This window comes from Anopheles maculipalpis, chromosome 2RL (assembly GCF_943734695.1).
Source record: "Anopheles maculipalpis chromosome 2RL, idAnoMacuDA_375_x, whole genome shotgun sequence".
NCBI lineage: Eukaryota > Metazoa > Arthropoda > Insecta > Diptera > Culicidae > Anopheles > Anopheles maculipalpis.
Genome location: NC_064871.1, coordinates 24,423,166 through 24,449,501, shown reverse-complemented (window position 1 = coordinate 24,449,501; position 26,336 = coordinate 24,423,166). Strand labels below are relative to the sequence as shown.

The 26,336-nt window shown below is 40.6% G+C and overlaps 2 protein-coding genes across 5 annotated transcripts in view; one reads left to right on the top strand and one right to left on the bottom strand.

Moving 5' to 3' along the window:
* The window catches only part of LOC126557606 (calcium uptake protein 3, mitochondrial), a 41,775-nt gene extending 18,732 nt beyond the window's left edge, over window positions 1–23,043 (top strand). The window contains exons 2-11 of one of the 4 annotated variants that reach the window (XM_050213447.1): window positions 15,817–15,955; window positions 16,364–16,474; window positions 17,869–17,916; window positions 17,978–18,060; window positions 18,780–18,842; window positions 21,066–21,143; window positions 21,213–21,449; window positions 21,521–21,689; window positions 21,755–21,912; window positions 22,963–23,043. In XM_050213447.1, the coding sequence (XP_050069404.1) occupies window positions 15,817–15,955; window positions 16,364–16,474; window positions 17,869–17,916; window positions 17,978–18,060; window positions 18,780–18,842; window positions 21,066–21,143; window positions 21,213–21,449; window positions 21,521–21,689; window positions 21,755–21,912; window positions 22,963–23,034 (1,158 nt within the window). In that variant the 3' untranslated portion in view covers window positions 23,035–23,043. Of the gene's footprint in view, window positions 1–15,816; window positions 15,956–16,363; window positions 16,475–17,868; window positions 17,917–17,977; window positions 18,061–18,779; window positions 18,843–19,569; window positions 19,759–21,065; window positions 21,144–21,212; window positions 21,450–21,520; window positions 21,690–21,754; window positions 22,124–22,962 lie in introns of those variants that run through there. The other 3 variants (XM_050213444.1, XM_050213445.1, XM_050213446.1) reach the window with 3 other exon arrangements.
* The window catches only part of LOC126559023 (glutathione S-transferase 1), a 435,657-nt gene that overhangs the window by 186,422 nt on the left and 222,899 nt on the right, over window positions 1–26,336 (bottom strand). The window lies entirely within an intron of this gene.

The following is a 26,336-nucleotide window of genomic DNA, read 5'->3' as shown; positions in this document are numbered from 1 at the left end:
AGAAACAAAGGCATAGGATCGTGTCAAACTTGAGTTCAATCGTGTTTGCCTTTTTTTTTTTTCACGAGTCATATTAACGCTTACGCACAATCAATCGGGCAGCTCAATGCGTCAAAATCGGGCTAAAATAAAAAAGTTTTCAAAAAACCCATTTCAATCTTTATTTCGATATCCCACCATCGTTCCACACAATCGATACCGATAGGTGCAGGAACAGATTTATGATGTTGGTTGAGATATGTTAGCGCAAACAGAGGGGGAAAGAAGACAACAACAACAAAAACACACATCCACAACAAGGTAACGAGCTTAAGAAACATCAACCGATCGTGCGGATCGTACAGACAGGTTGGAGAAGAATCGATAACCATTTCGGCTTATTGAGTTGTTTACGATGGTCCATATTTTAATTGGCCAACGAAATCACCATTAGTCGCGGGGCTGTCACCAGAAACCCCTACGTTTTGTGCTTGCGCGACCGGATCTTTCGGTCCAAATGTTTGGAAGGGCATTTTAGAAGAACCGTCCAACGCGTGTTGACAGAGTAACAGTATACTGTTGGACGCGATACGTCGAAGCTGTTGGGGACGTCCACCACGTTTCAAAAAAAAAACGATCGGTGGTCAGTCATTTTGCCAGTTGAAACGAACGATCGATGAGCAATTTTCGAGCCCGACCACCACCGGAGTAGTACTTTTCGATGTTCTTTATTAACGATAACAGACGTTTAAAAGTTTCACAGCTTCAGCTTCTGCTGTGGTGGTGGGATAATTTAAAACGTTTTGCATCCGAGCAGACATTTTGCTTTAATGATACTGGCGAATAACTGCTACGACATTAGGAAGAAGGGAAATTTTCAAGGACGCGCCGCAGCAGCTTGTGTAAAATTCGGGGAAGCGCGTGCGCTTCTGTGGCCGTTTGCGAAATGCAGCAATGTGTAATTTGTATGCTTATAAACATCCATAAATTAACTTCGTTTATTGCAAGTTCGAGCTCGCCGGTTATTGCTTTCGAAGTATGTCCACCTTTTTTGGGGGTTTTCCCCCGGTTTCCCCCTAAACACACTTGAAATTTAGCATTAGTTTGCGATCTGTGTACCGCATGACAGATCTCGGAAATGTCCGAAATCGAAAAAGACGGGCGCTGATCGAGTACCGAAAATTAACGCCTACCGATAAAGTTGATTATTATGCAAAGAAAAAAAAAAATACCGCACCACGAGTACCCAGCACTGCTCACTTACACAGAAACCCTCCGGGATCTAGAGCAAAAGCCATAGCACAAAACTGGGCGTTCAATATATTCACACATCGTTACGGCAAATCACTGCAATCTTTTCTGAAGGTGCGAAAAATATTCGCGAATACCCGGCGTGCACCTTTCAGCGGACCTAAGCATGTGCCGCTCGACTCCACTGAAGGGGAACGATCGTGTTAGGTTGCAAAAAACAGAACGCTTCCAGCATGCGTAAAGTTCCATTTTTTCCTAAGCAAAAATTTACCACGGCCAGAAGATAAATGAGCAGTAGCAGCGCACATACACCGGGAGGCAGTGCTCTCAATCGCTTCTGATGTCTTAATCGGACGAGTTAGATCTCGGTACGTTGTTGTGGAATGGGCGTCAAAGGTTTCGCACCGACATGAAGCGCATCTTCCTCTCTAATGCTCGCGAAGTGTGTAATGTTTTGCGAAAGCGGCAGGGCGCACACCAATGCTTCCTCGGGTCTTTTTCCGCTGTTTTGGAAGCGCGTGCTGCTGCTGGCAGGTTTCGATGGCTTCGTCGAACTGTCTCACGACCTCGTCTCGCTTACATATTCCGCACACGGACCAAAACACGGCACCGTGGAAGGATACATTCGTTCAAACGGTTGGCTTATTTAATGGTAGGCAGGACGAAGCAAGCACCGTCTGTAACGCAGGGAACCCTTCGAACCATTAGACCTCAGTGAACGAGAACACGAAAACACGGACCCAGGTTCACTTACGATCGTTCGGGGTTGATGTTTTACGATGCGCTGCCGCCGGCGCATCATCAACATCGTGCTCATTTGCTGGACTAAACAGGCATGCATGGCGATTGGCGTGCTTTGGCGCAAAAATGAAATAGACTGTCTTGAAAAAGAAAAGAATAAAGAATCGTTAGACGTTTCGGTGAATGTTGGCGATTTTTTGAATTCCATTTTTTCTTACCATTCGTGTAAGGAAAGCCCTGGCAAGATAAAATTCTCTACATCACACATTATGAGATAGGAGGATTTCGTGGCATGTTGCCCTTCCAGGACAGCATGTCGCTGCGGTACAGCATCGGCAAAACAACCGGCAGGAACGAGATCAATAAAATAAATATTTTGATAATAACATATATTACAGTTGTTGTGGATGAAAAATGACTCGTAAAATGGTTGTTGATTTGAATGCGTTTTCATTCGCCCCATCGGCTTGGATCCGTATTGATCGTTCTGGTTTTGAATCGAATTTTAGGAGAAGCTGAAATAATATTCGTTTCGATGAATAAGGAACTTTTACATGCTTTTGGGATTGTGTTGCAATGTAGTGATTTTGACGAATCTTAATTTGAATTTTGGCGTGGAAACAGCTGCCAGATGGACTTTATGAAAATATGTTAATTAAAGGTATAAATAGAAAATCCAAATTATAAGTAAAATTAGTCGTAAAATATGGAAAAAATAGAAAATTTTATTAAACACTGTTAAACCAAGCAACAGAAGTCTGTTTCACATGTGGCATCAGCTTGAACATCAAAGAAATTATCCTATTTCGAATCGTCACACCCTTTTCTTGCAATGTTTGTTTTTACTATCCCTAAAGACAAAGCATTAACAAACACGCATGGTGAAGTATGTTCTCATGCATTATTTACGTTAAATGTATCGAAAAATAGGAAATTCCACCCGACCCTTCCACGCATCCCGCCCACATCTTACTCCCCTAACTAACGGCTACAATGTGTATGGCAAAGTGTCACCTCCAGTACTACTCCGTTGCTTCGGAATGCATTACCGAATGCGCGCACTCGAAGGTTCATAATTATCCCTCCAGTTGAGATGTGCTTGCTGGAGGGCACTGCGTTGCGAGAAAAGTGCGTTAATTTGAAATAGGAACTTCGATGCCGTAAGCAGCACAACACGAACGAACAGTTGCGGGTATAGAGTAGTTTAACCGATTTTCCTCGCAAGGAGCACCCAAGGGCACCCGAGGACAGGACGGAAAACTTGAAAGCAGCCACACATAATGCGAGGGTGTAAATGAGTTTAAAATCGAATAATTACCTACCGAGGCAAGATGCTCATTGCGTCTTCGAGCGATTGCCTCGGTAATGTTCGCTTTTATGTTTTCGTCTATGTTTTAACTTACCTAAGGGTATGACGGTTCATCATACGCTATGTGTGTGTGATATGTGTGAGCTCATTGCCAGGGGGGACGCTGCTTTCCCTCGAGTCTGCCAATCATTTTTCCCCATTTCGTGTGTAATGGAATTGGAGATACAGGAAGACTTTGGAAACCATATGACAGAGTTCTCAAATCATCGTCCATGCAAGATCAGGTCTCTGTTTCTTTCTTGGGGTCTCGAACGGAACAGCTATGGCAAGCAAGACAATGGTATCAAACGAACATGCAACAACAATTCCGAAAGGCGTTGATGTAGAACCGTTGAGGCACCAACGTGCAATGTGGCACATAAATAACAAAACGCTTCCCGAGCGCGTGTTTCGTGCCCTATTTGTAGGAGCGTACCCGCGCCTGTTACTATGTGTGTCACCGAAGCGAAGGACAACGATCGACCCGGCCTACAAACCCATCTACAAGAATGTTCGCTCTACAATGACATACGCACTCGGCAGCCTGGCAGGTCAAATTTCCACACCACAAGGGATCGCTTTCGGCCTTAGCTTACTGCCTCTACATGTGCGGGAATTGGCGTAATCTTCCTGCTGGCCACTTGTGGTGTCCCGGAACGGAAGCAGCTCATTTGTTTGCGGCCGTGGGTCTAGTGGGTCCGCCTCCTTGTATCTTCGTGTCGTGCAATAGTAGTCGAGAACTGGCAAAGAAGGGAAACGAACGAATCGATCTCTAATACTTGATTCCATTTTCCAAACCCACTGTAACGTGGCATTGAGCGTGGCCCGAAGGTCTTGACACTTGACAGACGAGAAAAGGAAGACCCCAAATGAGGCATCGAAGGGTCGATCTCGTATCGAGACAGTCTAACCGATAGCAACGTCATGGGAATCGCAAACGAGCGTTGGTGCAATGATCAATTGCGTCTTTGCGAAGCCATCCTTCAGGTGTGGCGTCAGAGCTCGAGCGCTGCTGATGGTGTTGATATGGAAATGATAGATTTATGGTGGATAGTGTGATAAATTGGAAGCCACCGGAGATTTATCGGTGTTGGTTCGGTTTAGGAAAAACGAACGATTTGATAAAACTGTTGCCCATTCTACGTTGAAGTTAAAGATCGATGTAGAACACACAAAAATGGGAGCGGAACAACAAAACGACAGGTTGTACGTAGAATTGAGCAATAAATTCTGGCCATATGCTGTGGTGTGGGTGTATTTTTTGTGTACTCTCAAAGCTTAAAATTTAAGACCATAAGGGTTTTTTAGGAGGATCAATGGAGGATATCTACGACATGTTTCTAAATCTAGAGAGAATCTAGAGATAGATCACGTAGAAAAAAAAGGAAGCAAATGGCAAACAAGAAGAACGTCTGTAGAATGAATTAAGTTTAAGAAGAAATATTGTGCTGACAGGTCCAATTTCGTGTGCTTCAACAATGTTTAAACCGCTCGAGGTAACCTGGTCAACAAATTGAAGAACGTTTTTGATGAGCAGTCCTGCGGTAATATTCTTGTTTTGCGATCTTGTGTTCACTGGATCTCGTTCAATCAACCCAAAAAAATTTGCGCGTTTGCCACCTTGAATAGCTTGTCCTGTATCTCATCGTCGTTTGTGACACGCGCACCACCGGCGCAAACTTATTCTCCTGGTGAATAACAGGATTAAAACACATTGTGCTTTCCCACTACAGAGAACCACTCATAGACGGCAAAAAACGGCTTATCAAAGCATCTGATTGTTTTTAACCCTTTTTTCTCGCCCTGCTTCATGTGAGATCTGGCAGATGACTTGGTAGTCCTCAGGTTGGAAGGTGGTGAAGAAGGTAGTAGTAAACTCTATTGGTACAAGATTAATGTAAAGAGCAAGTGGAGGTTTGTCCCCTCGAGCAAGGAGAGTTAATTTGGTAGCTATAAGTCATACATTCTCGTACCAGTCCAAAAAGGGTTGTAAAGAACCGTCCTTACAAAGCAATATCTGCGGTCAGACAACTGTTTAGGCCGACCGACCAGCAGGGTAGAGTTCCTTGCAAGTGTGCTCATTTCTTTTGACCATTTGACCGAGGGATGGGCTAATTAAGCACAGCATCGTAATTGAGTTGTCAAAATATTGCACGTCCATTCGTTTCGACTACCGGTAAAGAATGGGCGATCTTATTTGGAATATTCGGAAAAAAGCACAAGTCAAAGAAAAGGAACGCTTCCTTTCGTTTCGAATGAGAATCGCGTTGAATAAAGTGCACGAACCTCATCAGAATGCGCTGGGAAAAAGTGGCAACCGCAAGCTACTGTAACATGTCACTATACTGTTGCTGCTTCATGCATTATGCAGGAAATGATAGAGAGAGATATTTTTTTCTTGAAGAAAAGAACGAAAAAAAAAATACATGTATAGAAATTGTAAAATATCGACGCACCGACGAAAGGAGGAGTATCGTATGTCTACCCAACCCCAAGCCAAACGGATGACGAACTGATGGTAAGGTTCTTCTTGGCGGATGTAGAAAAAATCCATCCCAACCAAAGACGATCCCGAAGTAAGTTTCGCATGACAACAACAACAAAAAATCGCGCTCACACAGACAAACCAAAACCCTTTTCTTTGATTAATTTCACTCATTATTTGACTCGCAACACTTGTCCATGCCGCACCACATCCAGGCCCACTGACAAGTTGATGTATGAGCTCATAACGAATGTTAATTTCCGCCAACCGGTCCGCACCAGACCTACGCCAATTTTGGTTCACGACACGATTCGCGTTCCCGCAGGAATCGATGTTTGCGGTGGTAACGTTGGGATTGGAGTAAAAAAAGCTTGCTAGGTGTAAGCGAGATCCTATCAACGAAAGAGGCTGGAAGGATCCGGCTGACGTTTGCGAGATTCGTATCGCATTGGTTTAATAGATCCCCGTGGCATCAAAACTGTCGACAGGAGATGGTGTGCATCTATTACAAATGGTTAGAGGCGTGGATGTGGATCATTTGTACGATCATCAAGAATCTTGGGATCTTGTTAAAATGGGTTCCGTGACGTTGGTAGTGAGTGCTAGCGAACTAGAATTGCGAAAAGGTGGTCTGGAACGGTCACTCTCTAGCATCCTTCTACTGTACCATTGTATGTGATTCAGATTTAATTTACCGGTTGCAAATAATGTTCCTTGTCGTGTAATTGAAAATTCTTTGAGAACCATGCACAACTCGGTTTGTCAGATCAGACAGCAATGGTAGCAATAATTGCAAATTCTGAACAGTTCAGAATAAAACGTGCAAATGTTCCGGTTTCAATTTCTTCTCGTTCTGTTTCCCATATAAATCAGTGATAAAAGTTTATCAGAACTTGCTGGTATTGTACGGAGGAAACGATATTGTACAAAACCTGTACGAATAAAGTGCTTTGCATCCAGCATATTGAAAGCTACTGCCGATGGAATCGAATATTGCTTTAGCTGCTGATTACGCGAATCAAGAATACATATTCTGAACGAAGAATTGAGGTTCATTACCAGCTCTTATGGGGTAACATCAACTTTCAGCATTAGTGAAAGTGATAAATCATGTTTTGGTGTTGTGAGTGAAAATACAGCCTGCATCATGCAATTTTGTGTTCATTTTTTTCATGTTTAAATCAACTACATAACATACCTCCCAAATCTTTGGATCGCACTAAAACCGGTTTGATTGTGTATGCAGTGTATCAAGACTCATTTATTTGATTGCACATTTAGTTGGTACATTTAATTTGATTGCATTATGCCTTTGCTCAAAGGTAATTCGTATGGCGTTCAATTTTAATTGCAATTATTGTAAAAAATGCGTAACAAAATTTTAAGCTGAAATGAAGCTAAGCAGAGAAATCAATAAGAAAGAAAAATTGATTTATTATGGTCAACTAAATTCAAGATCAACTTTAGACTGGCTTCTTTTTCGAGATTTAATTGAGGACAATTTCTTGGAATAATTTCAAGATGGCTTACACGCTACATGTATTAAAACGATATTAAAATGGACCTACAAAAACATAGCCCGGAGTATATACCGTAACGTATATCATCAGAAAATTGCTTTACTGTTGACGAGACGACGTTATGGATTATGATTTGTAAACCGATCTTTGGATAGTAATAAAACGAAGTTATAACGCACCTTGAGATCTTCGTCGATTGTCCGAGGTGTCTAGCACCCTCCCAGAGTTTCGTGAATGGTACACATCTTCTAAAAACAAATAAACCGTACCATTCAGCTGCCCATTCCAGTCGATATCGGCAGATGAACAAGCAACCTCCTACTGTGCCGGTTTATAGTCTTTTTACGAGATCGTTTTTGCAGCAGCAAAAAGAATGCAATCTAAGCGGTTTTCGATCGTAAAAGTGTACCTTTGCGTAGACAGGATCTGATACAGTTTGAGCCAATGGTCAAGATCGCTACAGCACATTGCCACTTTAGCAAGCGTTAAAAACATCTGGATGTGATGTCTTCACTAACGAACAGATCGCGGGACGTTCCGTTGAACTTGAACTTCGTGGCAAAATGTCGTGCACACATTTTAATATAGCGAATTTTTTGTACAGTTGATCTAGCGTCACGCAACTCGACGGAATTTGCAAGCTTCATATTCGCAAACAACCATTTTCGCACATAAATTGCTCTTAGAAAAGCATAAATTTACCCCATATCCGTTGGGTCTTTTCGCGAATGGATCACTTTCGCTAATGGATCAGCGTGACTAATAATGTGCGCATCAACAGTTACTTGGCTTTTTTTTTGCATCACTACGTGCATTGATAGCAGCAATAGCAAGCCGAATCTAGCGAGCCGAATTCTTATGATGAAGGCTAGAACTTTTATTTTCTCATCGGTCTATCTAGCTACATATCTGTCGGCATGTTGGTCACGCGTTCTTCATTCGGTGACAGGTTCAATGTCATGCGAAGAAGCAAGAGATGTAACGTTTAGGTTGAACTATCTGCAACTTCCTGTCTGGTGTTTGCTAGATGATAACTGTTGCGATGACAGTTTTGGATGTCACATCATGCTTTAAATTAATGATTGTTTTTTGTCAGCGTGGCCAAAACTCGTTTGATTGATAGCTTGTTAAGCAAAGTTGAGGCAGCATTTACAGGGGACTACGACAAAAAGCCTAGCGCACGAATTTGCAAATTGAACCTATAAAATTTGCTACAAAAAAAATGGAATGTTCTCTTCTTGGCTAGGATTATGTGTAGTTTATTGCGCGGGGCTGTCGGTTCTAGGATCATTTATGGTATTATAACCATTTTTTGACAGACAGACACGTTGCATGAGGAAAGATTTCACGGTCAATGGCTGTGAGCATCTGGGAACACTATGTGTTGAACAGTTATATTGTTGCAAAGTTTTTATTCTAATTTAAAATAAAAGTTGTATCACAGAAATGTAAACAGCCGTTAACAAAATTTAAAAACAAACAAGCCTATATTATTTATTGTATGGATTTTGAATGGGATAAAAATCTTCTCATTGTATTCTTAGAAATCGGAGCTTACCCATGAACGAACACGTACAAGACAATTCTAAACCCTATATCGGAAATGAAAGATGCAGAAATGAAATCGTCTTATTGATGGTTTGCTATGTTAATGGTCCGTATTTCTTTAATCCTTCCATTTTCGAACCAATCCTCGAAACGAGACAAAATGATAGATTGCACAAAGGTGATCACCGCGTGGTTCAAATTTCTCGACTGCTGTTCGCATCCCTAAGCCAATACCCATTAATGCCACCCAGTGAAGTTTTCCATCCCGAAATTCCGATGGATTTATGCGAAGTAAACTGCATAACTAACTCCTTCCAGTTATAAACGAATGGCAGCAATTTTAAATGATGGATGACCGGCCAGCTAGCCTCCAGACCCTTTGTGCCATGTGTCTCGAACAGCAGCTTTCAGATCCTTTCGTACCACCCATGCACAGGGCGGCTACCTGGAAGGGACAGCAATCCTGCCAAAGAGGAGAAGGATCGTGTGAGTTCAAGGCATCATGTTAGAAAGATCACATTTAAGAGAAAGGATAGAGATTCACCAGAGAGATCCACCAGAGAGATCGGAGACTTTGCGGCACAGACGGAAACGGCGCTTAAAACATAAATCAGCAAAACGTCTGTACAAGCACTGTCGCGCAGTGACAACTTCAAACAAGCGGATCCCTTTCACACTCATAAATAATCGATATCGTCTACAGTCTAGTTATCACGCGTTGCCTATCTCTCACGATCCAGCCAGCGGTAATTCAATACACCGAGTACGCCAACTACCCAAGTGCCATTAACGAGATCCATTAAAATCCCAAACGAAACAATTGAAGGTCACGAAAAGTGAATAAAAGTCCTATTTCCGTCCAGCCAGCTTGGCTGCTGTGCAGTGTTGAACCGAGACTCGATCGGTGTGACGGTAGGACGCATGAAATACGTCCTTGCCGGTTGGCACCATAGTGCCACTATCTAATCGCGCCCTTGCCGAAACATCATCTTCCCCTTACGAGCGATTCTTTGCGAAGTGCGCCGAGTGTGCCCATTAATTATGAGTCGTGTTTGTTGCGTTTGTTCGGCAAAAATTAAGAGATCCTCGTCGGGGTGGATGCCCAGGTTGTGTTGGATCTGGGCACATTTTAAAAACAAATATTGTAACGCTGTCATAACACGCAACTAAAGTGAGCCTATTGGGACGATATTTATGACGTGCCAACCGACAACAGCGAAGTGCGTGTGCGCGCACGTTTGAAAATCTCTATGGCGTGCACAGAAGGACCTGTGGGTAAAAGGAAGGAATGAGCCGAAGAAAATTGTTTTTCGGGATACGTTTTCGAGTGCGGCTGATGTTTCGGACGATTAAGTTGAGCCCGTTGAGCTCAACGCAAGGATCAACAAATGAGCCGTTTCTAATGGGCTAATTGTGAAAGCTCTTAACAGCTATTACAATCAATTACTTCCATTTTTTGGGAAGCAAAACAAAAACGATCTCTTGTTCAAAAGCAAGTTATAATCCTTCTGTACATCCGCAAGTCGAAGCGACAGAAACAATACAAAACGATAAAACGAAACACTACTACTGATGATGATAAAGTGTGCTAATGATAGCAATTAATTTAAACACCCTTGATTATTGCAGCTCAGATCACGGACTCCGAGAATTCCGAGCGAGTGGTAGTAGGGGCAGATTGAAACCATAACGCTAATAGCGAATTTGGCAGGAAGCGCTGATTAGGACGAAAAAAGAGGGAATGAAACGATATGCTGGATGGCCGGAATCTTCATCATTTTATGGCAATTAATTTATGGTTTATCGATATTTTGTCACCGTCCCCGAAGCGCCTATTGACGGTCGCAATCCGTGACCGGAAATGAAACGCATAAAAATCACAAATAAGCTACAAACTGGTCGAGGTAAACTAAATCAAAGTATAACAGCGGCAATGCTTAAGATAAAGAAAAAGGCATTTAACATCTCAATAAGATGTTTTGCGTACGAGACATAATGCGCAAGTGCGTGGGTAGATCAAACAGATTGCAACGAACAATATGTCTTCCTTTAACGTTCCTTTATGATCATTTAAAATGTGTACGGTTTTCTTTCTGTTGGTTTTTCAGCAAGAACTTATCGATCTGTGTTCGGATTATTTGATAAAGATACACTCGTGATTCGAATGGCCGTAAGTAATAAACGCTGTAGCGAACGATTAACTGGTGCCCAATCAATATTGGACATCGGCATGTATCGTGGACAACGGGATGAAAATCCAATCAAAATCGAACCATTTTACGATCATGTTCGTTATGATTTTTCCTTTTTTTTTGTTTAAGATTCTCCATCGGGTGTGCCTTCAATCCTTTGCTCATCGATTTGGAATCGCGAAAGAGTGGCCAATATCCTTTTGATAATTTAGATTTCGTCCTTTTTACCTTTTAATTAACAGACTGAAAGGTTTCGAAATGAGCGTGTTTAGTGTCTATTTCGTTTATCACTTACGATAAAACAGTAGGATGCTTGATAGCGGAAAAAGCTAGTATAGTTAGGTAATTAAGCGATAAAGCCATTATCTCTGATGGTTAGGGGTTGGTTAATAAAAATGTCAGTGGCGAAAGTTAGCTATTGCTGTTACGTTATTATTAGAAATGTTTCATATTTGGGCCTTTAACAATCACACTGTAGCTTTTATCAAATTTATAAACTGATCAAACTAATCTTCTGCTTAGCTTAATGACCTTCTAGGTTACGCCGGTCATCTATTGGCTTACTAGACTTGCTAATACCACGTAGTTGGATAGTCAGTCCTCACTACGAAGGAATGGCCAAGATAGGATATTATTAATCTGTGTAACAAAATCTCCAAAAATGCTGGACGCACGTTATTTTGAAGATTTTTCGCAAAAGTATCACTATCAACGATAAAACATATTTAAAGTTAAAAAAATATTTGCAGAATCATTAAGATTACTTTTAGCTAAAGACCGTCAATAGTAGATCACCAGTGAGTAATGGAAGAGTCTCATTAGCTCTTTCCGTTACCAACGGTGATTGTAAGACTAAGACGCCAGACTACCCTAACCAAATAGTCAAAGCGCGGCGCCGAGATGTTTCCTTCAGGAGGAAAACTTCTATACCTTACATTTCTGAAGTAATACACTAGCTGGTAACCTAGAAATGCTTGGTGAAGGCTCATGGATGGTTTAGTCAGTGAAAACCTTACAGTACCCATGGGATGGTCCCCGCCTCAGGCCAAGTGGGTCTCTGTTTTCAGATTTACTCCATGATAAAAAAAAAATTAAAGACTAAAGACTAAGAATAAAACGAACTATGGCATTGATCTTGTGGTCTCTTTGAAGCTAACTCGAATATGACGCATCAAGGACTTTCATTCCTGCTTTTACATCTTTATTCAAGGTTTTGCAGTACAAAACCAAGCCAAGCAAGAAACTACAACATGGTTCCATCTTGCTCGGATCATTTATTACAAACAAAACACTTTCGAATCGTAGATGAATCGTCTGCAATAAATGGTTCGCCAAGCATAAGAATAACACCGAGCCAGCTTATACACTGTATTTTCCTCCTTCTGTGCAATCTCCTGCAAAGGTTCGCCAGCAACATTTTCCCTGGCTGCCGATCGGGATGGTTAATTTAATAACCATTTAATAAACATTAATTATTTTTACGCTCCTTTGTACATCGGCTTGTTGTATCGTCGGCTCGGTACAGGATCTCGTGTCCTCTGCGCACGCGATCTTCCTTGCTCGCATTGTTCGTTGTGTGGTAAGATGGATTATTTATTGGCATTGTTACACATTTAATGGCATTATTAAGCGCAATGTAAACTATCGATTTCAATAAACGCGCTGCAACGAGTAAATCAGGGCTAGGCGGGGCTTTTCAGAGCCCCTATTTAATAATATATGTTCAAAGTTGGACGAGGGAGTATCTCGCAACAGGAATGTCATATTTTCTTCGCAAGTACTTTGAGTGTTAAGCTTTGATTCGTAAATAAATGCATGCAGAAGTGTTGGAGCCTTTATAAAATAAAATCAGTGTATGTTTTGTTTGCAACAATCAAGACTAAACAATTCTGAAGAGTTCAACGCATGGCGATAAATCTTGTGCAACAAGCTGCGGACGTACACGTTAATTAATGCGCTCCCATAAATGGTCGAACCGGGCAAAATTTGAAGCCTAATTGCATTATCTGATCAATGTCCATAATTGTCCAGAGGTTAGGATCGAAGATTTGTTTCTATTTTTAAAAATAACTTAATACAATGGACATAAATCTGTACCGTAGTAAACGTACGTTTGGTGTGAAACGGATTCGTCTCGTTTCAAAAAAGGCAACCGTTTGATATTGGCGTACGAACTCGTTTATTTAGCTACTCCACTAGTCATCATGTCATCGTTTTCGGACAGAACATATCTATTTCCCTCCCACAGTTCTAGTTCGAAGCAGACACATAACAACACAGTTCTAGTTCGAAGCAGACACATTTCGCTATGTTAATTAGCAATCCAACCATAGACTATGACCTTTACTACAATTCCTATCAAGACCATATATTTCCCCCTGTTAATCGTGAGGACACGTTTTCGAGCTGGACTCTGGAGCTGGAGCTGGAAAAAAGAATTGACAGTCCGCACGGAGGTGGAGTGATCTACAAACAGTCAAATGATACTCACGGAAGATATTTTGTCCAATGACCTCCCATGTCTCCAGAACACTCCAACCCAGCAGAAGCATCCAAAATTGTCGCTTTCAATAAACTAGATTCATTGTGTGCGCACAATTATCACAGTCGTGGATGCATGGTGTCTAGCTGTATAAGAATAAAATGACAGAGTGACACATGTTGGTCCATTATTTGTGCCTTGCATCGTCCATTATATGTTTCATGACGCGAAGGCGTTAAACATGCAGCGTACATACAATAAACACCTCGCACTGATTAAATCTACAACGTATCAAAGAAAGATTGGACAATGGAATGTTGCAAAGCATTTTCTGAGCTAGAATAAAATGCGCGACGGAGCAAGATGTTCTTTACTGCATGTGCCAAATGCGATCTTTTCCGGTAGATGATCAGATCCTTCTTGCGCGGGCCTTCGCAGAGTTTATTGTGATTGTCGACTCATGCTACGTGCAGTATCTCCTATGGATAATTTCTCACATGCAACACTCACTTCCATTCACTGATTACAGATTTTGATTGCCATTTTTATGTTGTCACATTCTATGTAGGTGTTAACATGCATGGAATTCTTGCAAATCGTTACAATCTTGGCGAGGAATGATCTTCTGCATCAAAACTATTCTTGATTGGTTTAAAGCCATAACATATTGAACCGTGTTACTCATTCTGGTAGAATAATATGAGTAGGATTAGTCACTTGAGGTCCACACCTAGGTACCATGCAGGTTTAACTGTTTAATAATTTCATATATTATATTTCACTAAAGCAAAATGAGAATTTTCAACGTGATTTACATCTAATAGTGGTAAAATTACAAACCTAAATAACATTGAAAAATAACTAACAATGTTTAATACAATAAGAATAATTTCTCAATTGCGTAACCGATTGCTCCTGATTCGATTTTCTTCTCGAGTCAAGCGAAATGCTCAAAACCGCCGCAAGCACGTGATCTTTTTTGAAAAACACAAACTATTCCGGTAACTGTTCGGCTTTCGTGACGAAACGTTCGTCAGCCACCGCGGTTCACGTGACGGTGGCGAAATGTACCTCCATACCTTGGCTACTAAACCGCCCATAAAACACTCTCAAGTGTGGTGACGAAAAAAGGAGGAACAAATTCACTTGAACACCAATCCTCGTGACATACCGGTACCAGGGCGTGCGGAAAATAAATGTGTGCAAAAATGCACGTAAGCCAGTAGCGCTACCGATTGCATGCAATGATGGTCCGAGGTGTAGTTGCAGTGCTAGAGTACCTCTACCGGAATTTACATCGATCATTGATGTGTAGAAACACAACGCTGTGGTAGGCAGGGGTTGGTGGGCAATATAAAGATTGCATCCCGCCTCGATCATATGATCGCGATGCAACCGCTAGACATCATATGATGATAGTTAGTCAGCGTGGTGACACTAATGTAATGCAATAAACATAAGCTGGGGAAGACGAGAGGGACGCCCAGGATGTCCGGAATGTCCGCGAAGGTGGTAGAAATTTGCATGTGATGTGAGGGTTGCTGAATCAAGGGCATGCTCTGTCTAGGAGAAGTAGGTACTATGATTTGCTGAATGCCTTAAGTCACGTACGACGCATCACGTCACTTCCATTAACTACTACGATGTGATGCATTATTCAAAGGAAACGGTTGGCTTATAGACTTCCTGTACCGTGTTTAGCTCGATCCTTTTTTAAATAGTTTCGATGGATTTTCCTTGCCTGACTCATCAATGATCAAGACTGTTTATTTCGAGATCACATGGTTCATTCAGAAAATTTACTGATTGCCCATTGATCACGCTGGCATGTAAGGGAGGTAGTAAACAAATCCTTCCCACTTCACATCGTACGTATGTCCTACTAACCTCCAATGTTCAATATACCGGATTTTGCCCGTTCAGCAGAAACTTATTTGGCCATCGTCTGACTTGGCGCCAACCGTGTTTTCCATAGTTTCACTTCGCGCGTACAAGATGCCCTCTTCCAGAGCGTAAAATTTATTGGCAACCTTGGCCACCATTGCACCTTCCCAAGAAGGCGTTTCTAAGATGTAAACATGTCGACTTGTCGGCTATAGACACCTCTGTAAACAGTTCCCCAGGAGTAAATGAACGATCGGAACGCATAGAAAACGACAGTGGTCTATTGCGACCATTTGTACGCAGCGCCATACAACTTAACCTTCCTCCAGCTCTTCCGCCACTTCGTCTCTAACTAATACATGATCTTTTCCTCGTCTATTCTGCAGGATGAAATTGCGGACAAGGCCATTAAACTTACTGCTCGCGAGCGACGCTTCATCAAGTTTGCCTCGGTCGAGTTCGATGGACAGATTTACATGACACCGCAAGACTTTCTGGAGTCGGTTGTCGAACAGGAGCCACGGCGTAAGTAACCGAACAGTGATCCTCTACCATCCGCTGTGGCCTTTCTCTTTTGCAGTGAGCCTGCTACAGTGCCACCAATTATCAATTAGTCTTAGAACTGCGCCGAAAAAGGGCTTCCCTGCTAAAAACGAAGATTAGACAAGCCGGAACGGGTCCATCGAAAAGGTCGTGGAATTCGCACTCATGCCGGTAGGACAAACAAACTTCCCCGGAGTATCGGTGCGTGGGTTATTTGCCTATCGGAATGCAGTTATATCAGAAGGTCGCCCCGTCCGAACATGAAGTCCTTTTAATTATTGGAACACGTTTTCCGAAACTTCCTCCGCTATTTACATTACGCCTTCGCCCTCACGTACACTACTCACACTCATCAGTATCTGTTCGCCTTTTCATCTGCCTACCTTGCAGCTCGGCTCAAAAGGAAGTCATTAACGCATGGCGAGATTCAGCAGCTGAAAGATTACACGCCACCGTTGAAGCACGGTTCGTCGCAGCTTTTCCGTAGCCTTCGCGACAAAGGTAGGTAACCTTCCGGCACTGCTCGGAAAGCAACCCCGAGCGGTTTGGCGGTCTTCGATTAGTCCAGACACCCTTGACAGTGTCGTCATCGCAAAAGTATCGGAACGCTTTAAGATAATACACGTTCTGGTTGGAAGCTGGCTAATGCAAGCGGGCGGTTTATCGCTAAACAAAAGTGTAAACGGTGGCTTGCGGTTTTGAAAGTGGCTATAGAAAGCCAGAACCTTTTTTTTAAAGAGGTGCCATGATGTGCTCTTTGTAATTATTGGCTTCGTAATGATTCATTTTAACATATTCAGATCGGTACAATCCACGTTTGGCTTTTTTATTGAGTCAAGCTTTAGTTTGATTCCAAAAGTTTGAGGCCATTTTACCACACAGGTTGCGGTGTTTGCAAATATATTTCACGATAAATGAGTTCTTTAACCCCTGACTAGCAAGTGGTAAGTGAAACTGGTATCCACAGGAGCTAACCTGTCACTTCGTCGCGTTGCTTTATCACGACAAATACGACGATCCCGACAGCAAACTGTCCCAATGGTTAAAGGTCCATCTTTCTGGAGTACGGATTACCATACTAATCAGAAACACTCCAAGCACGCAGCAGACGTTGTCTGAACCAGACTCCACTTGCCATTAGTCGACAGACCCTCCGAATCCATCCCGTAGCTTGCTCCCATTTAGGGCTCGATGGGTTCTCTGGAGCGCGTTCTGTTTGGTTTGGTACTTGATTCCCACCCGTTAGTGTCGCCCAAACATTAGCTGTCCAATCGAATCTGGAACCGCCTTTTTTCTCTCAAAATTATTAACCTTCCCACAGGTTTGTATGTACGAGTGAAACGGTCTAATTTGGGTTTTACAAAAAGCTTTGTCGCTTTATCGTAAACTTTTAAAATAAGCTATCGCGCGCAGAAACATCCTCACGAAGCAACTGTAGCAGGTCTGGATCGTTTCGATCGTGCCGCGCTCTTCCAAGATAACCTGGTTGGGTGATGTTTTTGTTCGGAATAACCCGATTGCGGCACAATTCTTTGCCATGTTAAACAATCGGATTATCCATTGGTTATTGTCGAGGTATTAACTTAAACTGGCATGGGGACTATGTTAAGCAAGCGGCAGCCTGCACAGAAGTTTTGTACTCACGAGCATTAACGATGGGATTTGTCTGCGTTTGCAAACTGGGAATGATTTTGTGTTTGTGTAGCAAAAATGTAAGTTAATAAATCATTGCCGATTCTCGTTAAATCCATATCAAAAGGTGCTGTTGTATTTCGTTATTAATTGTCAGTTATCTTGTACGAAATAAATTTATGTAGGGACACCCGATGGAGACATCCAAATTGATCTACGGCGCTTAATTAACGAACATGTGTTTGCCACTTTTTTCATTTAAGGCATAATTTCCTACACTGAGTATCTATTCCTTCTTTCCGTACTTACAAGTAAGTAGATGACATTTATACATTAACAACATTTTAGTAACTAATTTTGAACTTCTCACAGAACCTCACTCCGGTTTCCGCATTGCCTTTAATATGTTTGATACGGACGGAAATCAACGGGTAGACAAGGATGAGTTTCTTGTGGTAAGTATTCCTTTTCGCGTCCAAAAAGAAGGCCAGTCACATGTCTTTTCAGCTTCGTTATGAGACGAAACACTGTCACTGTCAGCAGAAATGGAAAGAACGACGATATTTTAGCAATTCAATTTAAAATCTGCAGCTGCTCGAAAACTGCGAATCATTCCGCTATCTTCTCCTAGATGTCGCTAGTGTGCGTTCGAAGATTTTTGAAAATTTGGTTTCATTCGGCATTCCACACCCGAATGATGGTATATCTTTCTACATCATTTTCTTATGTTTTAATTATTTTTTTTGCTAAGTTCTATCACCTTTTCTTTTCTTTAACGATTATTATTTATGTTACTCTTTCCATTCACCTTTTTTACTCTCTATATCTGTATGTATATTGGCACCCCGCCGTTTGCTCGTTCCGTCTGTATTCTGTGTCCTCTTTTGCGGTGGTACCGAAACGCAAAACACCAACACGAATGGCTACCACCAACCGCACCAACCGCATTGTTTCGCACGTTGCCTGTTGCTCCTTTTTATCCGGAACACAACACAACACGCACTCACGTAAAAACTCGGCCCCTCCGATTATGTGTGCCCGCGCTCACAACTCACCATCGTGCCGATCTCCAAACCAAAACTGGTCATGTACCGCACCGAAACGGAAAACTATACATCCACCCACCCCAAACACTCCCTAAAACCCGTAAACTGGATAAAAATGTGGTGTGCAGATTCGACAGCTGCTCGGAGGATCGCTGAAGGATCGTGATCTAGACGAGGCGACGCGAAAAGCTGTGAGATTTCATTGTTATTCTCCTTAAAACCCTACTGTGGTGAACCTTCTAATTTCTCTTTCCTTTCTTACGCCTATTTACTTTTCTCTACAATCGAGCATTAAGCTTGTTCCAACATTTGTTTGCATAGTTCCAATAACATAGTTGCTTTTTATGTTGTACAAAAACCAAGCTCCCTGTCACTTTGCCGTAAGCTGACTTTACTATGTGACTATTAAATAGTTCAATGTTTTCTGTTTTCCTTCATTAACTTTACATGTCAAGTGTTGTGCTCATCGTTTAAATGCGAAGTAAATTTATTGATCAAGAACATAATAAGATTTGAACTATCCCCTTTTTTTCCTATTCACACAACACTAGATACAAACTACTACTGATATTCTCTCTATACTACTAAACACGAAGGTTGAGTGTATATAATATATCTGTATGTTTGTGCGTATTAAAAGCACTTCAAAATTACACGTTTTAATGCAATCAATTTTGTTTCTTTTTTTCTCTTCTCCCAAAACTACTTTCCTTCGCGGCTCTGTGCGATGTTTTTTTTTTGTTTTGTATTACCGCATGTGGAATAATGCGGGAATCGAACTCATTTTTGACACTATATTTCATGTATAACCATTTCTCTACACTCGTCGGCACCATATACTGCTGCACAAACACTACGCATGTGCTAAATGTGTATCACTCGAATCAAACAATTGTCACCTAAAACGAGCGAGTGTAGCTGTTGCATCTTGTGTCCACCAGTGCGCAGGCGAGATTTTTACTGAAAAACTATCACGAACATAAGTCGCAAACTTCGGTCGCTGAACAGCGCAAACCGGGCCACACGCCGGCCACTGCGGCTACCAGGAGGGATGATGATGATGGGGGTGAAACGGCACCGGTCAAGAAGGGTATAACGGCACGAGTAGTAAGTTTTTCGACAAGTGTCCTTTGTTTTTTCGTTTGTTTGTTTTTGGTTTTCACGCAATATCTTGTTCTGCTACACCTGTAATTATATAGATTTTGATTTGAGTTTTGGTTTATCTTCTTTTCAAATTGTTCCTTTTTTTAAATCCTTATTTGCTTTAAACTGATATGGTGTGACTTTTTTTGTAGATTTCTTTCATTTTATCGTCGATAATTAATATAAAATTAAATTCGGCTTATTGATTTATATTTTCATTTAAAACCAAACAATCCCACTAAATTGTTTAATACCTGTTCCGTTGTGTACTACTACCGGAGTGTGTGCTTGTGCGTGAACCCTCTAATGTTGTAACGTGTAAGATAGTGGGAAGAACCCATCTTTTGTACAAAGATTCCTCCTTTCTCATTGTGCATCTCAAGCACAGAATAAGAAAGAATGATAAAAATGGGTAATTTATAAAGAGTATCACTAATCGGGAATACATAAAATAGAAATCTGTGACTTGTTAAAAGAAAATAATTTCTACATCTGCATGTGCATGCAGATGGGAACGAGGGATTGTGGGATATACATTCATGGGTTGAATCATTAGTTTAAAAAAATGTACAAAACTATTCCTTTTCAACCCCTTCCATTCCGAAAGCTATGCACTGGTTGATGATTTAAACGTTACCTTAACGTACTCTTTGGTTTACGTTTCCTTTTCAATTCTTTTCTTTCTATACTTTACTTTTAACTTACTTTTTTGCATTTAATATTTTTGTTTTTTAATCAAACCTGATCATGCAAAAATGTTTAAAATGATCGATCAATATACTTGCTTTCTCCTGCTGCTCATACGTCGATAGTTAAATGTTGGTCGTATAATGTCCGTCCGTCCGTTGTCACTGTTTCGCTCCTGTGTTCCGTTCGATGTAAAACCGCTGTGCTGGATGTAAAGCCTGGAGCGCGAAAGAGTGTCCCCGATATTAGTTTATGTGTAGTCGTCCGTCGATAATGGTCATCCCTTGGTAATGGTGGAAAAAAAAACACTTTGTACAAAAACATCCTTCCTCATCGATGGAAATCCGTAACTGTGTTGGGCTACGATTGTTGGCAGCCTGTAACCCTGTGCGTGCACGTAATCATTGGCATCAAACGTAATCGGTAGAAAAGCTCACAATGTGTATAATGTTTGGGACTAAAATCAGAGAAAAAAAACTCCAAAAATCTTCCTTCCGTGTATAAATTTACTAATTTTAACGTCTTATGTTTTTATTTCCATCGCTTACAAATACTTGCCAAACTGCGATAATTGTAACGGGTAGATGGAGAAAATTTTCAGCTTCGCCTGGAAGGGAAAACGTGGCATTGAAAGTAAAGAAGGAGAAGAGCCTGGAGAGCATGTAAGTCTTGGTGATTAAAGGATGTGCTTTGGTGCTATAAGATGTTCCATTTCCGCGCCGTACTTTCAGGATGACTACGTAGACGATGAGCAGGGTCTGCAGCGAAAGCATAAGGTCGACACAACGCTGCAAATCCACTTCTTCGGTAAGAAGGGCGACAAAGATCTGCAGTACGATGGTTTCTATAACTTCATGAAGAACCTGCAGACCGAGGTGCTCGAGCTGGAATTTTGTGAATTTTCCAAAGGCCATGAGCGCATCTCGGAGGTGGATTTTGCGAAGATCTTGCTTCGCTACACCTACCTGGTAGGTGATCGATCGATGATTAATCGTTGTGGCAAAACACAATCCATCTTACATGGGGGGGTCATTTACAGGACACCGATGAGTATGATAACTATCTGGACCGTCTGCTGGACAGAGAGGCCAAAGAGAAGGGCGTATCGTTCGACGAGTTCCGACAGTTCTGCCAGTTTCTGAACAATCTGGATGACTTTTCGATTGCTATGCGCATGTACACGCTTGCCGATCAACCGATTTCGAAAGGTATTTGAATGTGATGCGTCAAAAGCGACAGCGATCTTACCCTTTGCTCACACCACGGTTTACAGATGAGTTTTCGCGTGCGGTGAAAATTTGCACCGGTTCCGAGTTAAACTCGCACCTCATCGACACTGTGTTTGCGATCTTTGACGAGGATGGTGATGGGCTGCTGTCGTACAAGGAATTTATCGCCATCATGAAGGATCGCGTCCATCGTGGATTCAAAGTAAGTCACTACGAGCATATCGTCGAGGACTATCTGGATGATATCGAGAAGGGTACGGTGTACGCGGATAACTTTCGGCAGCTGCTTAAAATGCGCTCGCGAGCCTGCCGAAGGTTGCGCCGGTACCTGCTCTACTTTTACTATCATCCGGACCATGGGCACAGCGATAGCACGAGACACTATCGCTAGTTTTGAGTAGTGGTAATTCGTAGGTTTAAGCTTCCCACTGTCCCCGTAAACAAAATTCGGTCGCCAAACGGTGAGTTGTGTTGTGTACATTTATTGTAGCAAATTTCCAAAACAAACCTCTAATACGGCTTACCAAATTCAATCATTTTCAGTCACGCTAACTATTTTAGATTTATTTTATTAATGATCTATTTGTGTGGCATAAAATAGATTACCAGATAGTGCCTTGTTGTACTTATGCTTTTACTTAGATGATCAAAATTTTCGTCATGTTTCGTGCTGATGTTGTTTTCTTCTCTTTGCGTCTGTGCCTTTATCTTATAGAAGCAATATTTTATATTAATAAACACCCATTTGTCCAAAATTCCATTTCTTTGTTTCGCTCACGTTTGTTGGTCGTTTGTTTCATCTTTATGTGGTTCGTTTGTTAATTTTCTTCTAACATTAACACGTCTGCTTAACATCTGTGATAGTCAGTGTCGTTAACAACTGTACAGATTGTGTATATAATATGGCGATTCATCAATCCATATCACAAATGCTCCAATTGGTATGTGTTACAATAGTCACATCGTGTTCGTTTGCACCATCGTTTGTGAAAAATGTAAGTAAAATTATGGCAAATTCAGGTAAGCTAAAATTAACTTTTCTTGTGTTGTACAGAATGAAAAGAAAAAAGCTTGTAAATGGGCCCTCCTTTACCTCCCATCGATGTACGTATGTGTATATAGAAATGGAAAACACACAGGGAAAGATGAACAAATAAAATGATAAAATGATACTTTGTATTGAATACTAATACTAATGTCGAAAGCACGAATATTTAAGAAAATAATTCCATAATCTTTTTTATATTTTTAGTCGAACGTCAAATCCGAAGGATGGGAAGCATTCAAGCATTGCCTAAAGCAGGAAATGAAACAAAACGTCTAAAAGATCTTCAACACCAACTAGCTACTACTACTTTACTATCCATCTGCGATCGAAGCTGATCGTCGATATTCGCCACCCGGCTCCCATGAGGCAGTCTAGTTAAATTGTTTTACGAAAAAAAAAATGTTAAGCATTTTAAAGCTATTTATTTAGATAAGAATATCCCAATCCTCAATGTGTCCCTCTCTAACTAAAAGTTCTTTCTGTACGCTTTCGAACAAAAAACCGCCCTTGTAGTGCCATAATGAGGCGAAAAGAATGTTGAAACAAAAACACAAACTTACCAACGTAACGTTGTTTTAGGAAATTATGTGCACTTGTTACTTATTAATGAATAGTGAGCTAAACACATTGTTTTTCACTTTGGAATTATGTTTTTGTCTGTTACTTGTTGCAAGTGTTAAGCTAATCGTTTACGGTATCAAAACAAGTTCTTTTGTTGGGTACATATCGATGCTTTTAAAGCACACACCCAGAATTAGGTAGATCAAAACAATTTAAAACTCTTAAGTTATGTTCAAAACATACGTTAAACATTTGGAATGATTCAAAAAGCTTATTTATGCGGTTGTTCTTGCTTTCTTCCCATACGCGTACATACTGTCTTGCCTTTTCACGTTTCCTAAACTTGCCACAATAATTTCAGGAAAGTTTAAATTCAGAATAGCATCATGAGGCAGGATCGGTTTAAAAACAACACGCCAAATCATAAACCGTTTAAATTATACTATTAATAGTGAATTTTTAACTAACATACGAACAACAACAGTTAAGGAAAGTATTATCGAAACAACTTACCCAACTATTCATCAAACACTCGCGACTGGGTTCGTATAAACACCAAAAAACTCAAAGTCCTCCCTCGAAAACGCACATGTTTGCGGCAATTAAGTTGTAATGAGTGACAAAATAAATCCAAACACACGAATTGAAGAAACACTGCAAAAAAGACACAATAAGTTGTAGATTAATACATCCGAAAGGAAAATAAACACAAAGAATGTGATATTATAAATTGAAGATTTTACAAAAAATAATGGTGAAAAGAAAAACACCACAGTTAAGAAAAGCACAAATGTATTTTACGTTATGTTTTTTTTGTATTGTTTTTTTTTCTCCTTCACTTTCATCATCTGTCTGTTACTTTTTGTCCATTGTTTCTGCACATTTTACAATTACGGTCTCCTCTCTCTGTGTGTGTGGGGTCTTTGCTTGTGTACTGGGTACAATAATATAAGTATTTTAATAAATTAGTAAAACGTTCAAAATATCATTTCCTGTTTTTGCTTGTTTTGTGTACATTTTCTTGTATACTTGTGTTACCCTCCTTTAATCAGTTTTTCTTTTCTTAATGTAATTTATTTCACCGTCTCATATGGTTTAATTGAATTTGAAAAAAAAACAATCAAAACTATGAAATCGATAAAACCAGTGACAGTATTGTTTCGTGCTTAATTTTTAAAATTCCAGAAAGGCCCAATACTGCTGTTTAGCCTTCTTACTGTTTGCGCATTTGTTTGTTTAGATAACTTCTTTCGTTTATCGATAAGAAAGGGTGGGGGTTTATTTAATTTTAAAACACTTTACACCATGCCCTGTTACCTGTGACTGTCTGATCGTGAGGAATGTTTGATATTTTAGATAATACATACAGCAGCATCTTGTTGCAGAAACTTTCATTTGATTATTTTGATTTTTTGTTTAACTTTCGCGTATTTTGGAAAGCAAATAAAAAAAAAACAATTTTGTTTTGTAGGAGGACCCACCACGCACGTGTGACTAGAAACAGTACGCCATTCATACCGACAAACGTTGCTTTTTTCCCTCGTACTGATATCATCTTATTCGTGTGTGTTTTACTTTTTGCGTATGATGATTCGTTTCCTTAACAAGCCTCTAGTCCAAGAAAAATTCACTCCGCACACAAGGAGGACCAAAACGGTAAAACCTATTTGCTCGGTAGACGCCTATCAAAATATAGTATTCGTATTAAATATTATTAGTATTCATATATCATTATTAATATTATCGTTATTGTATATTATGGTGTAACGCCGATGTTGCCGATTGTTTCGTTCTCGAATAATAATGCTCATAAAAAACGTACTAATAAATAGGCATAAATATGCAAACCCCAGCCCCACCCCACTGCCTTAACGTTAATTTATTATATATTTATGTATATAAATACTAATTATTCGCGAAGACGCTACGAAGAAGCATTGCCGATTGATTGATGTTTTCATGTTTCATCCTCTTTTCGAAGTCTTTTTGAGTAATTTTTTTTTGATGCGGGTGTTTGTTTTGTAGTTACTTTTGTTTACGAATTACAAACAGATACAATTATTGAAGCAACGTAAAGCGAAACATAAATCACACGATAAAGGAACTATTCTCGAAACAAAGCTATGCTTGTGTAATATTGTTTTTTTTTTCTTTACCGTCTTCCATTTGTTACATACGTATAAACTAAAAAAGCAAAACACGTCTTTTAACACAAATCCTATCATAAAACATTTGCATTCTTCCATTATTGCACAGATCTGTATGTGTGTTTTTTTTCTTTTCAAATTGCTGTATGACAATAGTTTTCTTACATTTTCCTCTGGAATCACAATCATATTAGGTACTACTACCACCGTGGATTCTTTTGATTGGAAACTGTTGCTTTTAAGCTGGTTCGAACTCTCACAGCACGATCGACCTCCAACTCCCCTTCCCGCGCAGCGATCCTCCGTATAAGACATATCCGACCCCACATGACAATTGTTACAAGCCCTTACAAACTATAGTATCTTTAGCATTACTCTTTAGCATCGTATATACTGTTTTCATTATTCTTAGTAGTTACATCTTGCTTTAAAAAATCTCCACCATCAGTCATACACTTCTATATGACTATCATCAGTGTCCGCGGCGCTTTTAAGTACGCACTTTTTTTGCGGAATCTGTCACGCTTCAATCTCTGACTAGAACTACTACTGCTACGGTATTCAACATTCAACACGAAACTTATTTATACTCTTTTCCAGGACCATCGTCGTACACCTTTCGTTCGTTCGATTGCAATTCGTAAGGGTAGTTAGGGTATATGGCGTAAATCTATTGCATTCAACACAGTCTCTCCTCTGACTGGCAACAGTTAGTAAATAATTTGCTTGTAATTCAGGATGTGACGGGAGAGTTCCTGGTCTATCCTAGCCACGCGGACGTACCTGGATGTAACTTGAGTGAGAAGTGACTTTGTTTTACTTGTTCCATTTGTACTTTGGATTCATATCTGCACGTACAGGACGTGCAGT